Here is a 20,846-nt window from a genome sequence, read left to right as displayed (position 1 = left end):
ACTGTGCTGCACATATGGCACTGTACAGAGAAAGACCAAATGAGATGCAGGGGGGGGAAATCAGGAGAGGATGGGGGGGGATACAAACAGCAAGCGATAACACTTCTATGTAGGAAAAGTGATTGCAGCTGGTTAAGAGAAAAACACAAAGTTTTCACTCTATTCCAATTTTATTCTACTGCATAGGTATCTACCATGTATGGTCAGAATGCCAGGTGGTTCTTCTCTCATACAGTAATAAGAAGTGTAGAGGAGCATGATGAACATCAGCTCTTGGCAGCTAATAAGTGATGACATAAAATGCACTTATGGCAATCTCTAAGTATAGTTACTTTTAATTTATTTAAAAGAAAAATCTATTCGCCGCAGGAGTAGGATGTTGGCATCAGGGGCTACACTATGTTAATTCCTTTATAAACATAATGCTTGTAACTTCAGGCACTGCTCTGTGTATCTGGATGAAAAATTGCAACTGTTGGTGTGATCTCTGTTGATAACTTCAGCTTAACAGAGCTTTGTGTCCATAAGGAGCTGTAGCACCTGTTACCAGTCTTACTAAAAATCTGGGGGAAGAAATAGGAAAACACAAAGCATCTTGTTTCAGGTAGATGCTCCTAATAGATAAAACTGATCAGACTGAAGGTTATAGCGGCTATATGAGATGACACCTATTTATCTTATAGCTTCGTATGGTTGTTCATCCCTTCTGCACTAACAGGATTGTTTAGAGATTTCAGATATCGTTGAATTCTAAAGCAGATTGAGGTGAAAATGTGTTTTTCATACACTGCTTCATAATGTAACGCAGTAACTCTGTTTATGATGATCCCTGCTCCAATTGCACACGCAGGCTGCAGCAGAGCAGCAGCATTAGTCTGCTCTCTTGGTGAAAAGTTAGTGCTTGCAAACCAGCGCTGTGCGGTCCGGGGCAGACCAACCTCCTGCAGCAGGAGCCCAAGCAGTCCCGGACAACTTTCCCCCTCTGGATATAAAGCGCAATGGCTCAGATTAGCGCCAGCACCGCTCATGTAACCGGCTGTCACGCCGCGCGTGGCCGTAACTCTCCCCTTCCCCGGGCGGGCAGCGGCCGGGACAGAGAGCGGCCGGGCTGTTCCCTCTCCCCCACAGTCCGCGCTCCTCTTACCTGCGGGTGAGACCAACTCGCCTTCGCTGAGCTCCCCGGAGTCCGAGTCCATGCTGCAGGTATCGGCGGGGCAGGGGACCGAGGGCGCGGCTCAGGAGCGCCCGGAGCCGGGGAGCGAGCGACGAGCAGCGCCTGCCGCCTCCTCCTCTGCTCCCCGCCCGGCCGCCGCAGGCAGCACCTCCGTGCCATTGGCTGCTGGGGCTCCGGGGAGGGGCTGCGATGGGAGGAGGCAGCGGGGCCGTGGTGGAGGAGCGGGCTGCCTCCACGTTACACAAGTTTGGGGCCGTCCGGCTGCGGCCTCAGTGAGGTGGGTCGGGGGCTGCCCGACGGCTGCAGCCTCCCCCTCAGCTGGGGCCCAGCGCACTTCCTTGCTTGCCACCGTGACTGTACTTGTGGGCATCCCCCAGCTTTCAATCACTGCTTTCCCTTCATGCTCCTTCCTCTTAACGATCCCCGTTTCATCTTCTTTGCAGTCGGTAAAAGGATGACAGAGGCCAACAGAGATGTGCCGCTTGTCATTGCTCAGCAAGTGCCCAGCGGAGCATTAGAGGGGTGAATGTGGCAGCTGTTGGTGGGCTGTTTGCCAGCACCATTTGGTGAATGAAGGCTGTGTTGAAAGATTGCTTTGAACTCTGAGTATGAAAGCTGTAGTTCAGATGTGGTGAGCTCTGTGTATGTCCCACAGCCCGCTGCAGCCTTCACCCATCTCATAGGCCAGGTGCTTGAGGCCACAGGTTCAGCTCTGATGAGTCTAGGACTCTTTCCTTGGCCACCCTTCTCCTCTCCTCACTTTCCTACTATTACAGGCCAAACGTATCTTTAATTCTCATACAGAAGTCACAGCAAGACTACTTTTATAACTGAGAATGAAGTTCTGCCCTATAACAGACCTTGTAGATCTATGACCTGTAGATAAGTTGCATCGTGAGGGTCAGCCAGTGCCATGTCTGCAGATCACTGCAATCTCCAGCCAGTTGCTTGTTCCTATAGCTGTAGAACACAAATCTATCTTTCTTTATTCTGTAATTCATAGAATTATATGAGTTGGAAGGGACCTTTAAAGGCCAGCCAGGCCAACCCCCTGCAGTGTACGGGGACACCTACTGATCCATCAGGTGCTCAGGGCCCTTTACTGCCTGATCTCAAACGTTTCCAGGGATGGGGCACCTGCTGCCTCTCCCATAAAACCATGTGGATCTTTGTGTTGCTGGGGACATTAATACCCAAAAACTGCTTTGGATCTATGTGTGTGAGGTTCCCTGTTGCCATCGGGCTGTGCCTGATGTTCTTGATTAACATGGAAGCTTTTCTCTGTTTTGTGTGTACCATGACAAAAGTTTTTCTAGGCTGAACCAAGAGGCCTTGCCAAGTTTGTTTCAGTGATGTATGGTTATTCCATGCTGTGCAGGTGTGAGAATGACAGTTTAGTTCTCATTAAATGAGAGGCATTTAATGGAACCAGACTTTGCTTCATAGCTGCAGGTGAATCCTGGTATGCTCCTCAGCCATCTCATCTGTCTGAGCTTGAAGAAGCAGCAGACCTGGAGCTTCCTGGCCCTGGATTATACGCACGTTGGTATCCTGAATTTTGCAGGATTTAACTGCATGAAAGGCTCATTTCTATTTCTTCATTATTTTACAAATTTTGAAGATGATCTTCATTGTTCAGAGTAAGGAGTAGATGGAAAACAGTTTGGCAAGTTGTTGTCAGATTCTGGGCCTGTGGTATTATGAAAGTGCCTTTGTTTTCACTTCCATGGAAACAAATTTTGACTTTTGTTTGTAATTGCTTTGATTAAACTGTAAGTGGTATTGCAAACACTGCAGATTGTGGTGCAGGAAGTTAGTATGGGGAAAAACATTGAAATTTTAGTGATTGTGAGGAGCAAATGAAAAATCTGAAGTGTGTGTGTATCACGTTGATTACGGGGCATCTACTTGCATGATGTAAATAACGTAGCAATAGGAAAACACTGAGATTAAGCCACAAAAGTTAATCAGAGATATCATGGCAAGAACAGAATCTGAGAGCTGGAAGGAGTTTAATCTGCATATCTCTCTTTATTTTATTTATTTGCTTTTTACCAGTAAGAGCAGAAGTTAAGAGCACCCCCCCACTGAAACAGTACAGTAGTTTAAGGCTAATGGGAAACGTGGGTTTGTATTTAAAATCAATTTATTTTCTGGACTGTTTTTGATTAAGTGATATTCCAGCAGTAATTTCCAACCCGCACAAATTCTGGGTGAGGTAAACAACACAGGGCAGAAAAGCAAAACACCAAAATGGTTTTTGCAGGGGCGTGCAATGGTGGAATGCATCCTGCCCAAAGAGGGTGTGTGTACTGCCTGGTACAGAGTGCTCTGAGTCATGGAATGAGACTGATGCAATGCAGCTGTCTGTGCTTCCAAGGTGCACTAGGTGCTGGCTTTACCCAGCTTGGTGTGGATTTTTGTTCCCGTCACATTTAGATGTTAAGCTCTGAATTGTCACACCTCTCTGCCCCTGATCATTGCTCAGCTGGTAGAAGGACAGACAAGTTTTCATGATCCTCTGAAATGCAGAAGTGTTTCTTTGTTTGCCTACAAAAGTTCATGTGGAAACTGAATCCCACTTGTTTTAATTCTTGTCCTTTAAAAGAAAGTCCTAATAAATATTGTGATGGAAATGATATAACTTAATATTGTCGTGCGTCAGACTTGTGATATATACATTGCGCATTCTCATTTCTATGCTGTAATTACTTTCTATTCCACAGCAAATGTTATTTCAATATTACTTTCCCTTTTTATTGCTGCTGACTGTAAAGCAGTTATTGAAGTCTTCAGCTATAACAGAAAGAGCATATTGTTTCATTTCAAAACATATGGTTAGAATTCAGTTTCTCCCTCTGCCTGCCCAGCAGAGTCCGGCACTTGGCTTAACATGTGACCTGGAAAATTCCATATGCTTCGAGCTCTGAGCCTCAGAGTTTCCACCCATTGCAATACTGGTGCAGAGAAGAACACACAAGGTTTATTGACGGCAATATACATACTAGTTAGATGCGTATTAAACTCAGCCTCACATAGAGGAAGTTGACATCTCATGATTGGTGGGGTTTTTTTTTTGGTACTTAGTATAAGTTGTGTGTATTAATGATAATATTTAGTGTTATTAACTAAAGTGCTGCCTGTAGCTTTGTGACTTCCCTTTGTTACCAGAGTGCAAACAAAGATTTTCAGGATATGAAGGAACTAGAATGTCTCTTCTCAAGGCTCACTTAATGCACTTACCAGCAAATCCCTACAAACACAGCTGGCCAGGGGAGCTGGCAGCAGAGCTGATGGGAGCTGCCCCATGTGTTGCAGGTACTCCCAGAGGCACCATGCTGTCTGTTGTGACTGTGTTGCTGTATGGCCCCTCCATTCACATCTCTGCTCCATCTGGTCTTGATCTTCACTCCATATGGAACTTATCTGAAGTCTTTCTCATTGTAGCTGGGTGCTGGAGATCTGCCTGAAGGAGCTTTTAGGATCTGTGTTTTTTCTTTTTCCACTGTTCTATCTGTAAATCACACTTACGTGCTCATACAGCTTTATTGTATTCTACCTGTGTAGTCCGGCTACAGTGGCACCTATATATTTATACTTACAGGACTGTTGTGAAATATGGACAATTGTATTATAATCTGATTTTTAAAGTCATATGTGATATGCAGAGTTCTACCTTTACTTTTTGAACCCTACCTGAACTCTTAGATTTTTCTGTTTCTGCTCAGTAGAAAGCTGGCAAGCTGCCCCTGTGTCTTCCTGCCTAACATTTCCTATTGCAAACCAAGCCTTACATCCTATCCCATCAAGCAGGCTTTCATTTCTCTCCATCATTAAATCATAAACCCCCCACTGTACATCACCACCTTTCTGATTCATTGATCTGTTCTAGGCTGTGAAGACACAAGGGTGGGATTCAATCTTTTTGGTTCTAAATGTAGAAATGTAAGATTGTATGTTTTGATCTCACAGATTGCTTTATTAATATTTATATATATATATATATATATAAATATATATATATAGCATCAGGGATGTAATATTTGTAGTACTGATTCCTAATACTTTGCATCACCGCTTGTGAGAGTGCCTTTTAAGTGCTCTTTCTACTGAGTGTATTCAACAGAGCAGCATCTCCCACGGTCTGATATACTCATGGAAAATACTGTATGATGGTCACCTCCATTAAATGGATACCCATATGTTGACATCACAGGGAGACCAGAAGCAGCCTGAAATCTATCTGCACAATGGCTGGCAAAGCATAATTACCAACCAGTACCAAAGACTGGTAGATTCTGTGTCAGTACTTCTGCCATCTCATGGGCTATCAGGTTCTTACTGATGTCTAGAAGCTGCCAATATGAGTACACGTGTGCATGTAAGTTGCTGCAAAAGTAATGCCTCCTGTTTATTTCCACAGAAATAAAAAGAGATACAAAAAGGACAACAACATTATTTGATAGAGAAGATTCTCAGCTACAAAACATTGTTTCTACACAGACACCATCATTAGCCATGTATTTTCATAAGCAGTGAACATGAGTCTGCATGTCGCACTCATTTAGGAAAAAAAATATTTGCACAGCTGTCTGGAACACGGATTGTCTTTCACATTGCTGCCAGCATTGCTGAAATACACCACCTTACTGTGCTCGCGTTCTCTGTCTGGTCTCCATAAATGCTCAGCAAATGTTGATGAATGTCAATAGGTGCTGTTTTTTCCACCTGAAGGTATTCAGTTTCATCCCTTTGCTTCAGATGCCTTTTTGTCTGGTTAGCCCCTCAGCTGTCTTTTGTCACGCGGCAACAAAATGTTATGGAATATTTTGAGAAGGCTCAGCCTCTACTGTCATACCACCAACATAACACCAACATCCTCCTCTTCCGTGATGGTTTAACATGATAAAATAGGAGGTGTTACTTTTGGAGCAGCTCTATGTTTCTGTGCATTTGTAATAAATTTTAGTTGTGATAATACATTTGTGGGTGATCTCACAAATTCAAATTGTAAACTTAGGATTCGCTACTTCAGTTCTTACTCATTAGATACTCAAAGATGTGGAGTTTTGGCTCTTCTCATTTAGGCAGTACTTGTATATCCTGTGTCATGGAGAGAAATTCCAAAGAGTGCGGTTTTTTTGCCTATATTGATATTGCTATTGTAAGGGATGCAGGGCTTCAGTTCTGAATACTTAACGTTGTATGGACATATTTTCAGCAACTGGACTTGAGTTGTGTTCTGCCTTGGTGGTGTGGACTTAAAGAAGAGCTGAGGGAGCAGTTACAACCAGACTGCATCCTGGTACTGGTGCAGAACCATGCTGTGACATTTCTTGGTGCTTTGGATTTTAAGCTTGGGCTGAAGTTTAGCTTCAGTGTGAAAAGAAATAAGGTAGTTGTTGGAAATGCAGTATTGTTTGTTTGTTTTCTTTGTACTGAACTTGGTAGGTTATTTGCAATTAGTAGGTTATGAGAAAGTATAATTTTGTCCGTTGATGTTTTTCACCTGTTTAAAAATAGACTGAGCCTATGGGTTGATGAGCACAGAAGTTTAGTAGAAACAGAAGTTGATAAGATCCAAGTATCTTCCTCTTCCTTAAAACTGCAGGTTATTCTTCTGTCATTGTATAGAAAGAAGTCTTCCATCAAAGCTGAATGACATAAATGTTCATGCGCAATCTTTGTCTATTAGATTTGTTGCTTTTCTATTCCCTTAAAAAGCAGGATTTTGCTTGTTGATTATGGCTTTCAGTATTGAAGCTTAATTTGAATTTCCTGAGCATTCTGTATTTTTGTACTCCTTCAGTGATTATGATTATTATTAAGGTACTTAGCCATTATTTTGAGGGATGGTAATTCTTTCTGTGCTTAGAGGGATGCCCAGCTGGCAAATTGTCTCTGCAGTTTGCTGTGGATTAACAAATTCTTTCCTTCATAACATTCCATTTGAAGTAATGACAGAAATGAAAGCGATCTTCTGGAAATGAAAATGCACCTGTTAGTTCTGTTGGTGGAAAAAGTTCTGATGAAACACTGTGCAAATCACATTGGTTGGGCCGTGACTCTCCTCTGTTTTCATGGCCAGGAAGTGGGCTGTTATTATTTCAAAGGTCTAATAAATTAGATGCTTATTTAGCCTGTAATTTTAAATTTTGTTATTACTGATCTTAAGTGATTAAACTGACTAGCCAGAACATGAATCTTCTTTCTGCTTTCTCTATTCTAGGTTGGGAAAATAAAGACACTGTTTTAAGGGAATCACTTGAAAATAGTGGAGGGAACAGGCTTTGTTTTGACCTCATTCAGGTGCTATCTAAAGAAAGCCAGTGGAGAGCTGCCAGAGAGTTTTCCCTGTACTGCTATACATTAATTTTAATTATTCAGGTGATTGCTGAAGTTATTTTCATGTCACATTCCTCTTCTTTCCATGTTTTGTTGGGTTTTGTTTTTAATTACCTGAGTTGCTTATCTGATTGCTACATTTAACTACTGATCGTGGCTAAGTTGCAAGTAAAATAGAGTTAAAGCAGCAACAGATGCAGCTTGTTGTTGATCTGTGTTTCAGCAGGCTGTGAAAGTGTTTTCAGCTTCTAGCCAGTAAGATGGGTTGTTCTTATGTTTTCATCCTTGATTTCAAATGATGTGTAGGAGGAGGATTCCACAACTTTATGATACTCTGAGAAAGCAGAGAAAATTTTGTTGCTAGGAGACTGAGGAGGACCTATACTGTACTCTTTTCAAGATGGTTTTATGTACCATTATTTTTTCAAGGTTTTCATTTTGTTTTATATGTAAGCAAATAACAAAGTCCTTTTGTTCCTTTTCTTGTACAGCTTTCCTCTGTTCAACAGAGATAAAAGAAACCCTCAAACATTTCATGTTGTGTTTTGGAGGCTGAAGTTTATTCACATCATAGAGTTGCTTAGACCTCTTAAATTACTAGGATTTGGTATGTGGTGCTTTCTCACAAGAAAAATCTGGGATCTGCAAAGGACTGTACATTTAATTTCATAGCACTTCTCAAGTTAGATATTATGAGAAGCCTTAAAGTATGCAGTGATTTGCAGCTGACCAGATGCAGTGCTCCTTTGTGCTGGGTGCTGCCACTCTCATTTTAGAGCCATCTGACATATCTACGCACTAGAAACATCAGAATCGATACTGTGGATTTCAGTCCAGGAATGATTCACCTGTGACTGAAAGAGCAAAACAGGAGCTGAGATCAGTCGTGGTATAGAACTTCTAATAAGCACCCTTCCAGCTAAAGGTTATCATGGCTGATTCTTTTTGTGCATGTGGATCAGTTCACTGACAGCCATGGAATTTACTGCAAACAGTACAACGTTAATAGACTTGTTTGTGGTTTCTACTGAGCTTGATGTGATTTTAAAGGCAGTATGGAAATATCTTCATCTGACAGTGTGTGGGCATTACTTCATGACCATTTCTAAGAGCACGGCAAAAGGCATTCTGCTGGCCACCTATCTGTACATAACTAAATATTATCAACCCAGACTTAAAATTGCATTTTATGGGTAGTCTTAGGAACATGCAACAGAAACAATTAGATTACATGTAGTCCTACAGCATTCCCAGTAAGGAGAATGAAATTACTTAGGAACTTGCTGTCCAGACCACTTCCAGGTGAATTATTTCTCTTGAGTACGCATTTGAGGGATGCAATGTACCTTTAAAATAATATATGAATATCTTGAATTGACACACATCACTGTTGTACATGTTGTGGATAGACAGCATCTCGCTGGGAGTACTCAGCACATAAGCAAAACCTGAGGAGACAATGCTGTGTTTCAAAATGTGAGAATGCAAGGCTAAGAAGTCCACTTCATTACTGAGATCAGAAGTAAGGCAACAGATTTCGGGTAGTATCCTGGAGCTGGTTATATAATGACACTTTCAGTTCTGCGTCAATGGTTAAAATGAGTAGCAAGCTTAGTCACTATAGATTCATTGTGGATATCACAAGCCTAAGGGCAGATCAATTGCTGCAACAGGTGTGATAATGAAAGAATATGAAGAACGAGGGGAAGACATCAAAGGGTCTACAAACATAAATGCCACAGGAGAACATCAGGGACTAAAGCAAGCACGCTCATTGATTAGCTAAAGAAATAAGATTCCTACCACTTTAAACAACAGTTGTTCACAAGATTTCACACACGACAAACCTCAGATCAAATAATGAGACCACATGTCCCTGAAATGCCTCTGCAAAACCTTGTTAAAGCCAGGTACCATGCAGCTCTAATAGCGTACCATGTATTTCAGAAGGATTTATGGTATGTGATGCTGCCCAGGAGTTAAAAATGTTTTATGTGGGGTAAAACTGGACATGGGTAATCTTGGTGGTTTATTAATTTTATTTTTTAAATGAAGGATTAAGTATTCTTTGTTCTAATGAGCTCTAGGAGCGTGTGAGTTCTAAAAAGCACCATTCAGCACCGTCAAAGAGGATCTTGTTGTGTTGCTGCTGCTTCTTCACAGCATTGCAAGGCAGGAGTGAGGACTGATTCTGAGTTTGCTGAGGCACTGTTGCAGTCAAATGATGTGAACTACAGGAACCAGCAGGGAGGAGTTCTCCTTGGCTAAGTGGTTATGCGGATTAATTTTTTTGTCCCCAAAACTAGGGATGAATATTAGAAGTGAAAGCAGATGTAAGAAATGTATGAGCATGGACAGTTAATGCTGTAGATTATGCAGGGTCACACTGAATGCCAGCCAGACTTACTCCAGGACAGCAAATTCAGAAGCAGAAGTGGACTTCTGTTTAAAGTGAGATTGTTTTAATGCAGAGAAAAATATGCGCTGTATGGAAAGGCAACCTTATGAAGTACTGGACAAAGAACATGTGGGCTGGATTTAAGCAGTCCATTTGTTATATCTGTGCCACATGCTATGGTGAAAATCCTAAAATACCTCATGTAATGACTCATCTGATATTAAGATGTGTCAGTGTTCATAAACAATGCTGTTCATCTTGTGTATGTGCAAGTGTAGGTGGAAACTGGAGTTCTGCTTGTGATGACTCAGCCTATGTTCACTGTTTCTCCTACTTCTGATTTATGGAGAACGTCTCTCCTTTCCTGTGCTCTTAGATAGGCCAAGTCCCAGGGTGGAGAGAGGAACGGAATATGGTTGTTTCCTGGAATAATCTCAAGACTGTTCCAGATATTTGGCTATTAAAAACTCAACCTCCTATTGTAGGTGGCGATGTTTTTGTTTGGCTCATGTTTCTTCACTTCCTTTATTTATCTACTCAGGATAATTAGGAACTTTTACCTGCTCCTTTCTCAGGTTTTACCTGTTATTATAAACCCACCTTTATTGGTATAGCTAAGAGGAGTATGCTTTTTATTAATTTCATATGCTGAAAAAAAAAAGATTCTCATTTATCTCCCCAGAGTATTTTGATAAGCTGGTGACCAATTAAGATACAATTCAGAGTGTTTATATAAAAATTATGGGGAAAAGAACAAATAGTTTTGTTAGTACCTCAGGCAATGGTTTCTACATTGGCGTCTATCTAAATTTCCAGCTTTTTGTTTTCTTATGAGGAGCTGTATCATTTATAATCTTGAAACTGTAATTTCAGTAACCTTGCAACTGATACAGTCTCCTTGAACGAGGTATGGACACAGTGTATTACCTTGCATTAGTACCAAGTTTGGACTTTGCTGGTGCTGGATCTAAACTGTTCACCATCGACTTGCAGGCTGCACGCACTAAGTACAGCCAGCAGGTGGAGGGCTGGACTATTTGCTTAAAACTGAAGTTCAGCCATCCATCGCAGATATAAACTAGCTGAAAGCTTTCACAGTTCTGGTGCTTCCTATTGCTTACCAAGGAAAATACTGTGTTTTAAGATGGCCCTCATTAGGATTATCTGAACTATGTTTTCTTCACAATGATACGTAGCTCCATTTGTGACTTTGAAACTTTTGTGGCAGCGTTGAAGAGCAAAGTGATGATTACAAAGTTGGAGCTGGGGAGATGCTGTGTTTCTTTTTTGCAACACAAAAACTCGGATGGTCCCTAGAAGAAATATTTGCTATTCTTGATGCAGTGTGAAGGTCCATGGTATTTTCTAGTCTCTACTCTGGGTGGTTACTGCCTGGTGGGAATCTCCTGTCTTCTCTTTGTTACCTGCTTCCGCTTTGAAAAGCTACAGCTATTGGGTACAGAAACTTATGCAAACTGAAAGCCTAAGCAGAGGGAGCAGCGGTGAGGACAGAAGTACTCGTGCCAAGTGTTTTGGTATGTGAACGCAGTAGGGCTGCCATTTTGTATTTTGCCAATTTCCATTTTGTTCTGATACTTTGTGCTCCAAACAACAGGAGCAACAGAAGAAAGCTGTGCATGATACCCCACAAATTTCCCTCTCTCTTCACAGTGGGTCTTCTGGATCCACTCTCTTTTCTTTTTAGCTGGTCAGCTGTCACCTTGACTTTTCCCTGACTACTTACAGCCTGCCTGTAGACTATTCTCCTTTTGTGTCTCTTTGAAAAACCTGTTATTCAAGGCACTAAGAATCTGCAGTGAAATCCTGAGCATCCATGTGACCTACTGATATTTAGGACAAATGATTGCTCAGAATCATTTAAGAGAGGGCATTTAGAGAGTAAGTATCATGACTTGTAAGGTGGCCATGCTAGCAATGAAAGCTCAGTTTGGCCATGTTTTTTGTAGCTTTGTAATGATGTCCTAATGAATATTTATCATTATTTGTGAGACCCTATTTTCAGCAGTTGTGTATTATAGTAACAGATGACAAAATGTGCATTTTAGTTTTTAATAGAATTGTCTCTATTTTAGCTGTTTATTATGATGGGGATGTCACTCCCATTGCATTGTCTGCCATAGTAACACAGCTGGAGTATTGGCAGGGTAGGAAGTTTAAAAGCATATTTGATTAGTTTGTTTCTTGTGCAGATGAAGGTCTCCCAGTGGAAATGTTAACTCTTTGGATTGTACATTTGTCTTATAGAATAGGTGAACAAAGTTTTCCAAGCTCTTCCTTTTAGCATCAGTAACTAAAATAAAATTCCTTCACTAAAAAGCAATGCAAAAATATTTTCTGAAGAAGTATTTAGTTGTATTAGATCTGTATCTATTTTAAAACAGTTCAGATATCCTAAAAGTGTTGTGTTAAGGAATGCACCTTAGATGTATGCACCATAAGAAATCTGTATGTGATCCTTGCATAATGAAGTTTGAATGATAACAAAGCCCTTTGCTTATGTATCAGATTGTTCCTCACCTTCCCTGTGTCATTACCACACTGGACTGAATTAGTGGAGATGGTTAGTGCTCATGATGTATTCAGGTGGCCTGGAGTTCTCAGCTGTTCTTCAGTCTTATCCTCTTCTTTCAACCCTAGTCAGTGTATTAATTCAGTAAACTTACAGGACCTAGAATATATTTCATTTCACATTCTAGACATTCTTTCACTTGTATTGGACACTTAAAAATAATAATAAAAAAAAAAACTAAAAAACTCAAAACCCTGCCCAAAAACACTACAAACCCATAGAACAAGACAGAATGGAAATGCTCATTAAAGCAAAGGCTTCAACCTAAGTTTCTGCCAACAGAAAGAACAGCTTTAAATAAACCCATCTTGCTTTTAGGATTGCTATTTCCCTTCTGCCAAACAGTGCTGTTGGCCTGAGGTTACATTTTTGGGAGAAAACTTCTGGGGAAGGTGTTCAGTTACAGCAAATGACATTTTCAGATGAAAAGACATCGTAGTAGGGCTGATTGTGAATTCCTAATAGAAGTACCATGTTACGTTGACTTAATGCTGTTTGATGGATGAAGCTGTAACTTTGCCTCTGCAGTGTTAATTTTGAAGCTTCAGACAAGAGGTTCAAAATTCAGCCTCAGTTACATAAACTCATTGAAATTGGAGTGGAATGATTGATTCCACCTTTTCCCAGTCTTTCTCTCGTTTAAAGAAAAAAAATAAAATAGGAGAAACGAGTGTTGATTTTGCTTTAGGAAAATGTTCTGTAAATGTGTTTTGGCTTATAAAGAAATATCTGGAATGATTTGGAGCTGGATCTCATTTATCACTTACACCTTCCAAAGAGTTAACAGGGAACAAGTATTTCCCTTTTGTTCTGTGTAACACAGACCATTAAGTTTGTCACTAAGTGACTAAGTTTCACTGCAGTCCATGTTGCCCTACATCTGGTTTCTTCTTACATCCTCTATTTGGAAATAGAAATCCAGCTGTTACCATAATGAAGAAAGAGGGCTGTGCTGACATTCTCATTTTTTAAAGCACATTCCAAAGTACTTAAAGTGGGGATGTTGTTTCAAAATGATTGTCCTGTAAGAGCATGCAGAAAATGTTAATAATGCACACAAGAACAGATGTCCCATACTAAAGTCTAACTGAAATTGGAAGAGATTAAAACCTAGTTTTCTAATGTGCATCAATGGAAACTTTTCCACATATGGTGGCTCAAGGTTGGATGCTTACATCCCTTCCCCTTCATCACTGAACAGAAAGGAAAACAACACAACAAAAATAGAAACAGATTTTTTTTTTTTTTTTAAGAAGCAATTATATTGTTGTGTTCATTTCTGTCCTTTAGTGGTTTCATTTGCTGATCCGTGTTCTTTGCATAATTGCCAGTGAGTTGAGCTCACCTTTAATCTCTGAAGCACAACTGCCATTTGCATAAATGCAGCATGTAAATGGATGAAATGTAATCCCAGAGCCAATTCCTGAATATTGTTACTTTTGATCTTTCCCTTATCATCTTGTTAACATTTTATTTCAATTAAAATGTTAGAACACAATAAGGCTTGGAAAACTAGGGAGATTAGGTAACTGATATCAGATTTGGCCTGTTTTACTTTAAAAAGAGATGAAGAGAATTTGGAATCAAGTCAAAGCCACTGTATCCAGTCCATGAGTTGCTGTGAGCAGTTTTGCATATATGAACTTTGTGGATCTATGAGTTTTCAGTTTCCTCACAGTTCAGAAAGAAATCCGTGTTACATGATTATCATCCAAATCTATTCTTGAACTATCCCAGGCCAAGCCAGTAATGTCAAATGGAGTTGCAAAAGAAGAGCTGATAAACCAAGTCCCCCCCCCACATTTTTAGTGTGTAGATTTTTACCAGCTGATTGATTTGCTGTGTGTGTGTGTTTTAGGAATGTAATTTGAAGGCCTTGTATTTCTGAACTAACCTGAGATTTAGTTCTTGAAATGAGGTTTATTGAAGTTTTACCTTTCAGTCTATCAAAAATTACGATTCCTTTGGTGAGTGCCATGCATTAGTTATGGTTCTTTCTCATCCAGAAAACAATGGATCAATTATATCAATTATTTTAGTCCTGTGCCTCTGCTTCCCAATTTCTAATAAAATTTAATTACCAGAAGATGCAATGCTCCTTTTTTAAAAAGTTAATTAATTTAGTCTTCATCTGGATTTAATCATTCCGAGCACTTAATTGCTTCCAGTTCGATAATTCAAAATCATACAGTCAAGCAGAGATTATGAACTACGTTAGCATCATTATGTACTTTTTATGTTGTTTCAGAGAAGTTTTGTATTTTACCCTTTCAGCACCTTTGAACACTTGCCTGAGGAAGAAAAAACAGCACAGAAAACCAGAATTCCCAGTTTGATCTGTTGGTTTTGTTGTTGTTGTTTTTGTTTTGTTTGGATTGTCTCATTTTCATTTGGCCAAAGAGTACTCAGAAATTTCTATTTGTGTGCCTGGTTATGAGAAATAGATCCCTCCTAAGTGTGTTTGATTCTTAAGGGAAGCACTATTGGTGTGGGAAAGGACTGGTTCATGCTTCCTAAAATATAGTTGTTATTGAGTTGTGTGTGTGTCTGTCTCCATGTGATTTACCCCTTGAGCCCTGGAGGAAAAGGGACACTTTTGGCAATCAGTCAGTGATATCGCTGTTTTCTGTAGCTTCTGCCACATGTCTCAAACCGTACTTCTGTTTCTGAGATGACTACAGGTACATAAATGCATTTATTGCCATGCCCTGCTTAAACTACTGAGTCCTGCTTAAAGGAAGGTTCAATGTGGGGTCAGTGAAATGGCATTATTTTGGAGGATGGACAAAGCATGCTCAAAACTTAGACGTAAGCATAAAGAGTAAGCAGTGAAGCTAAAAGACTTTGATCCCATAACATTTAAATTTCAACTTGGCTGTGTGTGATGCTGCATGAGAGACAGAGCTGGCACTGCAGTACGCCCTCTTCTCCATAGTATTCAATTCCATCGTAGCCTACACAGTCTGTACTCAAGTTATGCACAATCAACTCATGGAAACTATCACTGAAAATCACATCGTAATGTTATAAATTTATGATCATAATGTGGCTTCATTACAGGCTATTCAGGGCCTCATATTGGATGCACCTGGTGTAAACCATTTGAAGAAAGATGAGTATGGTTTCTCAAAGTGCTTGTGTGTTTCTGGAGAAAGAGATTTTTATTTTTATATCATTTTATCAATATTTTTGTTTGATTTTTCATAAAGAATAAAAACTTCTCTAACTGTAGTAATAGACAAGACTGAATGGGTGAGAAGTTGAAGTGAGAATTCCTCCAGGGAATGGTCTTTAAGAAATACCAAGTGTATTTTTATGAACTATCACAGCAGAGACAAAGGTATTACTTCCACCTTTGCAGCAGTCTACAAGCTCCATTCAAGAGGTAAGAATGCAAATGAGAGAATATCAAGTGGGAGAATAATAATCAAGGAAAGAATTAATTTTTCAGGAGTGGAATGCAGGCTTCATCACTAAATTATTCCTCAAAAGTAGATTTCATTGGGACATCCTATTACCATCTCCCTGACTTCAGAAGTTCAAAAGCAGGTAGTTTCTCTGTGAACAAAACCCTGAGTGAAGAACACACTTCTTTATAAAATATACTGCTGTTCAAGTCCTATTCACTATTATTTTGCATGATACTGTAGATTAATTTATAAGATGATTGAATATGAACATGCATTATTCAAGGACTTGAACAAGGAAAATCTCCTTTTTACTCCCAGAAGGCTTAGTTTAATATTAGTCTACTCAGTGCATCATACTTAACTTCAGCTGCATTGTATGCCACTGCAGTACTTTGTCATATTGATCTGCTGTCTAACCCTTAGAAACAATCTTAATATAAGCATAAAATAGATTAAAACATAATATAATTGTGTCAAATTATGCTGAAAGAAATAAAAGCAGAAGTATTATGTTTTCTTCCCACTGTTCCAATCTTTTAGTTACTTTGAGTGTCTGTCACTTGTATACAGTACAGGGTCTGAGGTTTTTTGTTTTTAATAAAATGTGGTATTTGATATCAGGGAATAAAAACCTTCTATAGAAGCTTCTTTAGACTTTAAGGCAAAATACTTGATGTTATGACAAGTACTTTAATAGAGGTTACAGAGAGAGATTGTATTGACTGCTACGTATTTCTTTCATCAACATTTTCCATAGTCTAATCAACCAATTCAACCTATATATGTTTGTCTTGTCTTCTGGATTCTGTAAATTTTATCAGGTATAAAGAGTGGAAAAATTGCTGAGAATTAAGTGAAATGTGATCACATAAAGCTTGCTGCTGTAACGAAGCAAGTGTCTGAGGTTTGATGGTAGACAAAATATTTATGAATGGTCAAATAGCAGCTTAAACAAAAAGCAAAAGGAGCAAAATTTGCGGTCAGGGTTCGAATCCCCCCTGTGGCGCAAGTGGTAGAAGTGCTGCTCTGCTACATAGGAGGCTTGAATCCCAGGGGTTGGACTCAATGATCTCTAAGGTCCCTTCCAACCCGCATGAGACTGTGACTGTAATTCAGAACCGTATGGGAGCCTGATAAAGCTGAGTATCGAGAATCCTCTCACATCCATTCCAGATGGTTGAGACTTTCCTTGGAACTGGATGTTTCATGTAAAATTAGCTCCCTGTTTGTTCTCAGCTAATAACAGTCACAAAGGTGAAGAGAAAACCAAGCTAGCAGATAAGACACGAGAACAGCAAGATGTCTTTCTTGTAAAATAATTAATCGTGAAAGATATAATTCTGGTGCATTAGCAGAAGGATATGACTGCAAATAAACAGTTTGCTTTATTATATGTATTGAAACAATAAGAAAAATCATAGTTTCCAATAAGGAAAAACTGAAACTGTTAATGATGTGCTCTGAAAAATAGTTTTGGGAGGAACAGATTCTCTTTCAGTGTATTGATATCTTTCATCTTTAGGAGATATTCAAGGAATACTAACCTTGAGGCAAACATTAGTTCTCCCCTAGCGTGTGTACCGCATGTATGGGTCTTTATTCTGCATGTATGATTAATATTCTGTAAATACATTGTGCTGAACAGATTCCTCTTGAATACATAGAGACAGCTGCACAGCAGGCACAGAATGTTCTAAGTATTATAGAGCATATTCCTATAAAACAACCGCCCATCCTCAATAATAATTAGTTCAGTGTTTAATGATGTTACCAGATTTTATTTGCTCACCTGTGTTTTTGTCATGGTGTCTTGATCAAGTATCCTGTGCAGTCTGTCAGGGTTTTGCCATTGACTGCAATGACCATGTGAAAAGTGTGCACCTTCTTTGTGTGTACAAGTACACACTTAGTATAATTACTGCCTTAAAACAATAATTCCTGAGAGATTCTTTAATAATAGCAGCCTAACAGCTTACTTGCTGTGGACAACTCTAACAGTTGTTATCAGCTGTTTATCTAGTGCACAAACATTATTTTTGTGAGTCATTGTTCTAGGCCTGAAGATGTTACAAAGAGTTGGCAAAAACATGTTGCTAATAATACGTGAAACCTGCTCTGTCAATTAATTGAAAACACTTTGCAATGATTGCTTTGTTCTTATTGCTTGACTTTAGAAGAAATTTAATTCTAAAGAGATACTGGAGGCTGGGGATTTAAAGTGGATCTGATGGCACTTGTTCCCCAATTCATTTAAAAAATCCTGATATGGCTTTTTTTGTTCAGCTGATTTTGAATCCACAATCAGATTTATTATCCTATTTATTTATTTTTACTATTGTGGGATTATTAAACTGAAGACTCTTCGGGAAGTGTGTTGTCTAAGCATCACTCCTCATTGTTTTATTTCACGTATGTGTCTTCTGCCCTCCTTGTGAGTGCAGCAAATGTGTTTCAGTGTGCATCCAACTTGATCCCAATAGAAGCAATGCTTTTTGTTTGCTAGATGTAGTGGTTTGGGTTTAGTTTTCCTTAGTTATCTTTGACTTGCTCTGGGGCTTATTTTGTACATACATGCTGCTGTTTCTTGCAAATGAAATAGAAGTCTGTACATCTGATATTTTAAATTTTTAAAATAATTTAAAATAATATATTTGGGATTATTTTTTTCCACGGCTCAGAAGAAACCTTAAGATTTATGCAAAGTCGGAGGGATTTATTTCATTAGATTTGCTCGGAATATTGAAATCAGTTCTTGCAAACTGTACTTTGTAAGTTCTGTGTAAAATGTCTTGTTGAATAAATGTCACGCTTCAATTTATTTTTTGACTCTTCTAACGGTGGGCTGACATATAAATATCACTAGACTTGGAATGGCTTGACTGCAGAAATATTCGTTACAATCTTTTACTCTGATCCAAGTTCAGTCTGTGGTATTTCTTTTGAAAGACTGTGGTGACACAAAAACACCATGCTAATTAAATAGCCTCTTTAGAAATCAGATACTGAAACAGCCTTTTGAGTTGGTTTAACCTTCTATTGCGCTGTTTGTGCTCTATCCCCATGCTCACTTCTTCAGAGTTCCTTGAATATTTAAAGATGGGTAACTCTTCCCTTTCTACTCCTCACCTGCCTGTCAATAAATAAATGGAATCATGTTAGCAGACTTCAACTTTAAAATTCAACAAATTGTTTCTAAATTTAAGAATGCTCAATAGTATGCTTTGAGATATTCACAAACTGCTTTATAACTTAAAGAACATATCTGACTTAGGCTTTCAATATGTTATCTTTGAAGACTGTTCCTGTATATCAATACCACATCATTACCCAAATACAAATATACAAATATGACTCCCTGATTACCTGAACTCAGATCCTGTTGTTTGTGTTTAGCAGCTAAATTTCAGAATGCTGGCTTTCTTAAACTCCAAGACAGTGACTGTGGACTTGATGTGCGTGGAGTAAAACTGGGAGGGAATACTCAGTAAGGAATATAACATTTTTGTGTGGTCCCCACAAACTTCCTTGTCCTGTGAATCCCATCTCTTACTATCTCATGACAATGTTTTTGTATACTGGTGAAAACCTTTTAATCCCGTAAGATCTATTTCTAAAAGCACTTTATCCTTTGTGTCGTAATGCAGTTCCTAGAGTCGTTTTTAGAAATGTTTGATGATGAATGACTCAAATTTAAGTAAAATTCAGAAGTCTGTTATATATTCTAGGTGACCATTTTCTGCTATGGCAGAGCCCTAGTGAGTAGCTAGAACTGACAATGGGGAGCAGTAATTCCTTGATACAATTTTAAGTGAATATTAAAATAAAATTGAGGTTCTAGCACTGGAATATGTTAAGCAGTATACTTCCCAGCAATGAAAGAATATGTGTGGCATGAACCAAAAATTCATTGGCAATCTACATAATAATATGCAAGCCATTACATTTCTGCTATCCTAGAGACTTACTATATGTTTTGACCAAACTACTGCTGCATATTATGTGTTTCCCGCTCTACCAACCTCCAGCTATATTGTTTGGCCATAGAATTTATGTGGTACTAGAAAAATGTTTACTTTATACTCCACCTTATTTATTCACAGTATTAACAGAATCTCGCAGATGCAGAGCAGGCTCTTGCCATATATCCTGACATCTTGGCAAAGGTGTTTTAATTGGATTATGCTCCAAGTGCCAAGTTGGTTTTGGCCAAGTCCTATCTGCTAAGGGTCTCTCAGTTGTTTAGCTACTGAGCTAACCAGTTAATTGTTTTTTAGTTTTTTTCTTTTTTTCTTACCATAACTTCTCTGTAGGGTCTGTGTTTACCAAGTCAGTTCTGCCTTCAGATCTTAATTGATGCTTACAGAGAGCTCTGGGATCCTTAGGTGAAGCAATATAAGAGAATGATAACGTTTCTGTAATACGGCTTCTTTACATTATCTTTTATGCAAGAAGGAATCATAGAATTACCCAGGTTGGAAAAGACCTTGAAGATCATCAAGTCCAACCACAGCCTGACCATAGCACTCTAACTCTAACATCCCTCTGCTAAATCATATCCCTGAGCTCCACAAGGAAGATGAAAGCAGTATAGCTTCATTTTTATTTATACATCTGAGCTAGTGAAATTCCATTTGGAAACATTTCGCTCCCCATCAAACGCACAAAAAAATCACTAAAAACCAAACCCATTTGCAGCTGCTTTTGTTCAGTAGCTGGATCTAATCCTTTTACAGAATTTAATAATGTGCTTTCTGAAATGGAAGTAAGTGGCAATTTTCTTAATGCAGTTAGCACCATACTTAATATTATAATAATACTGATTTATAATCTTCTCATGTCTCTGTTATATTTTTCTTTGTTTAATGATAGTTTCTTCTAATGTTTGTTGGAATGAGTATAAGGACAAATATGCTTACAGGTGTTAAAAGG

At 39.0% G+C, this 20,846-nt stretch overlaps 2 protein-coding genes across 3 annotated transcripts in view; one reads left to right on the top strand and one right to left on the bottom strand.

Annotated features, from left to right (window-relative positions):
- TIPE3 (TNF alpha induced protein 8 like 3) overlaps positions 1–1,308 on the bottom strand; it is a 37,337-nt gene extending 36,029 nt beyond the window's left edge. Inside the window, exon 1 of the mRNA XM_015872889.3 lies at positions 1,145–1,308. Within this exon, the coding sequence (XP_015728375.1) occupies positions 1,145–1,196 (52 nt within the window). The 5' untranslated portion in view covers positions 1,197–1,308. The remainder of the gene's footprint in view (positions 1–1,144) is intronic.
- Positions 1,309–1,355: 47 nt separating this feature from the next.
- GLDN (gliomedin) overlaps positions 1,356–20,846 on the top strand; it is a 68,828-nt gene continuing 49,337 nt past the window's right edge. The window contains exon 1 of one of the 2 annotated variants that reach the window (XM_085515530.1): positions 1,356–1,451. The gene's annotated coding sequence lies outside the window, so the exon portion shown is untranslated. The remainder of the gene's footprint in view (positions 1,452–20,846) is intronic. The other variant, XM_085515532.1, reaches the window with a different exon arrangement.

This window comes from Coturnix japonica, chromosome 14, assembly GCF_054131305.1.
Source record: "Coturnix japonica strain WE chromosome 14, WE-NBRP24, whole genome shotgun sequence".
NCBI classification, from domain to species: Eukaryota; Metazoa; Chordata; class Aves; order Galliformes; family Phasianidae; genus Coturnix; species Coturnix japonica.
The sequence above is the reverse complement of the archived record's forward strand: the minus strand, read 5'-3'. Positions and strand labels throughout refer to the sequence as shown.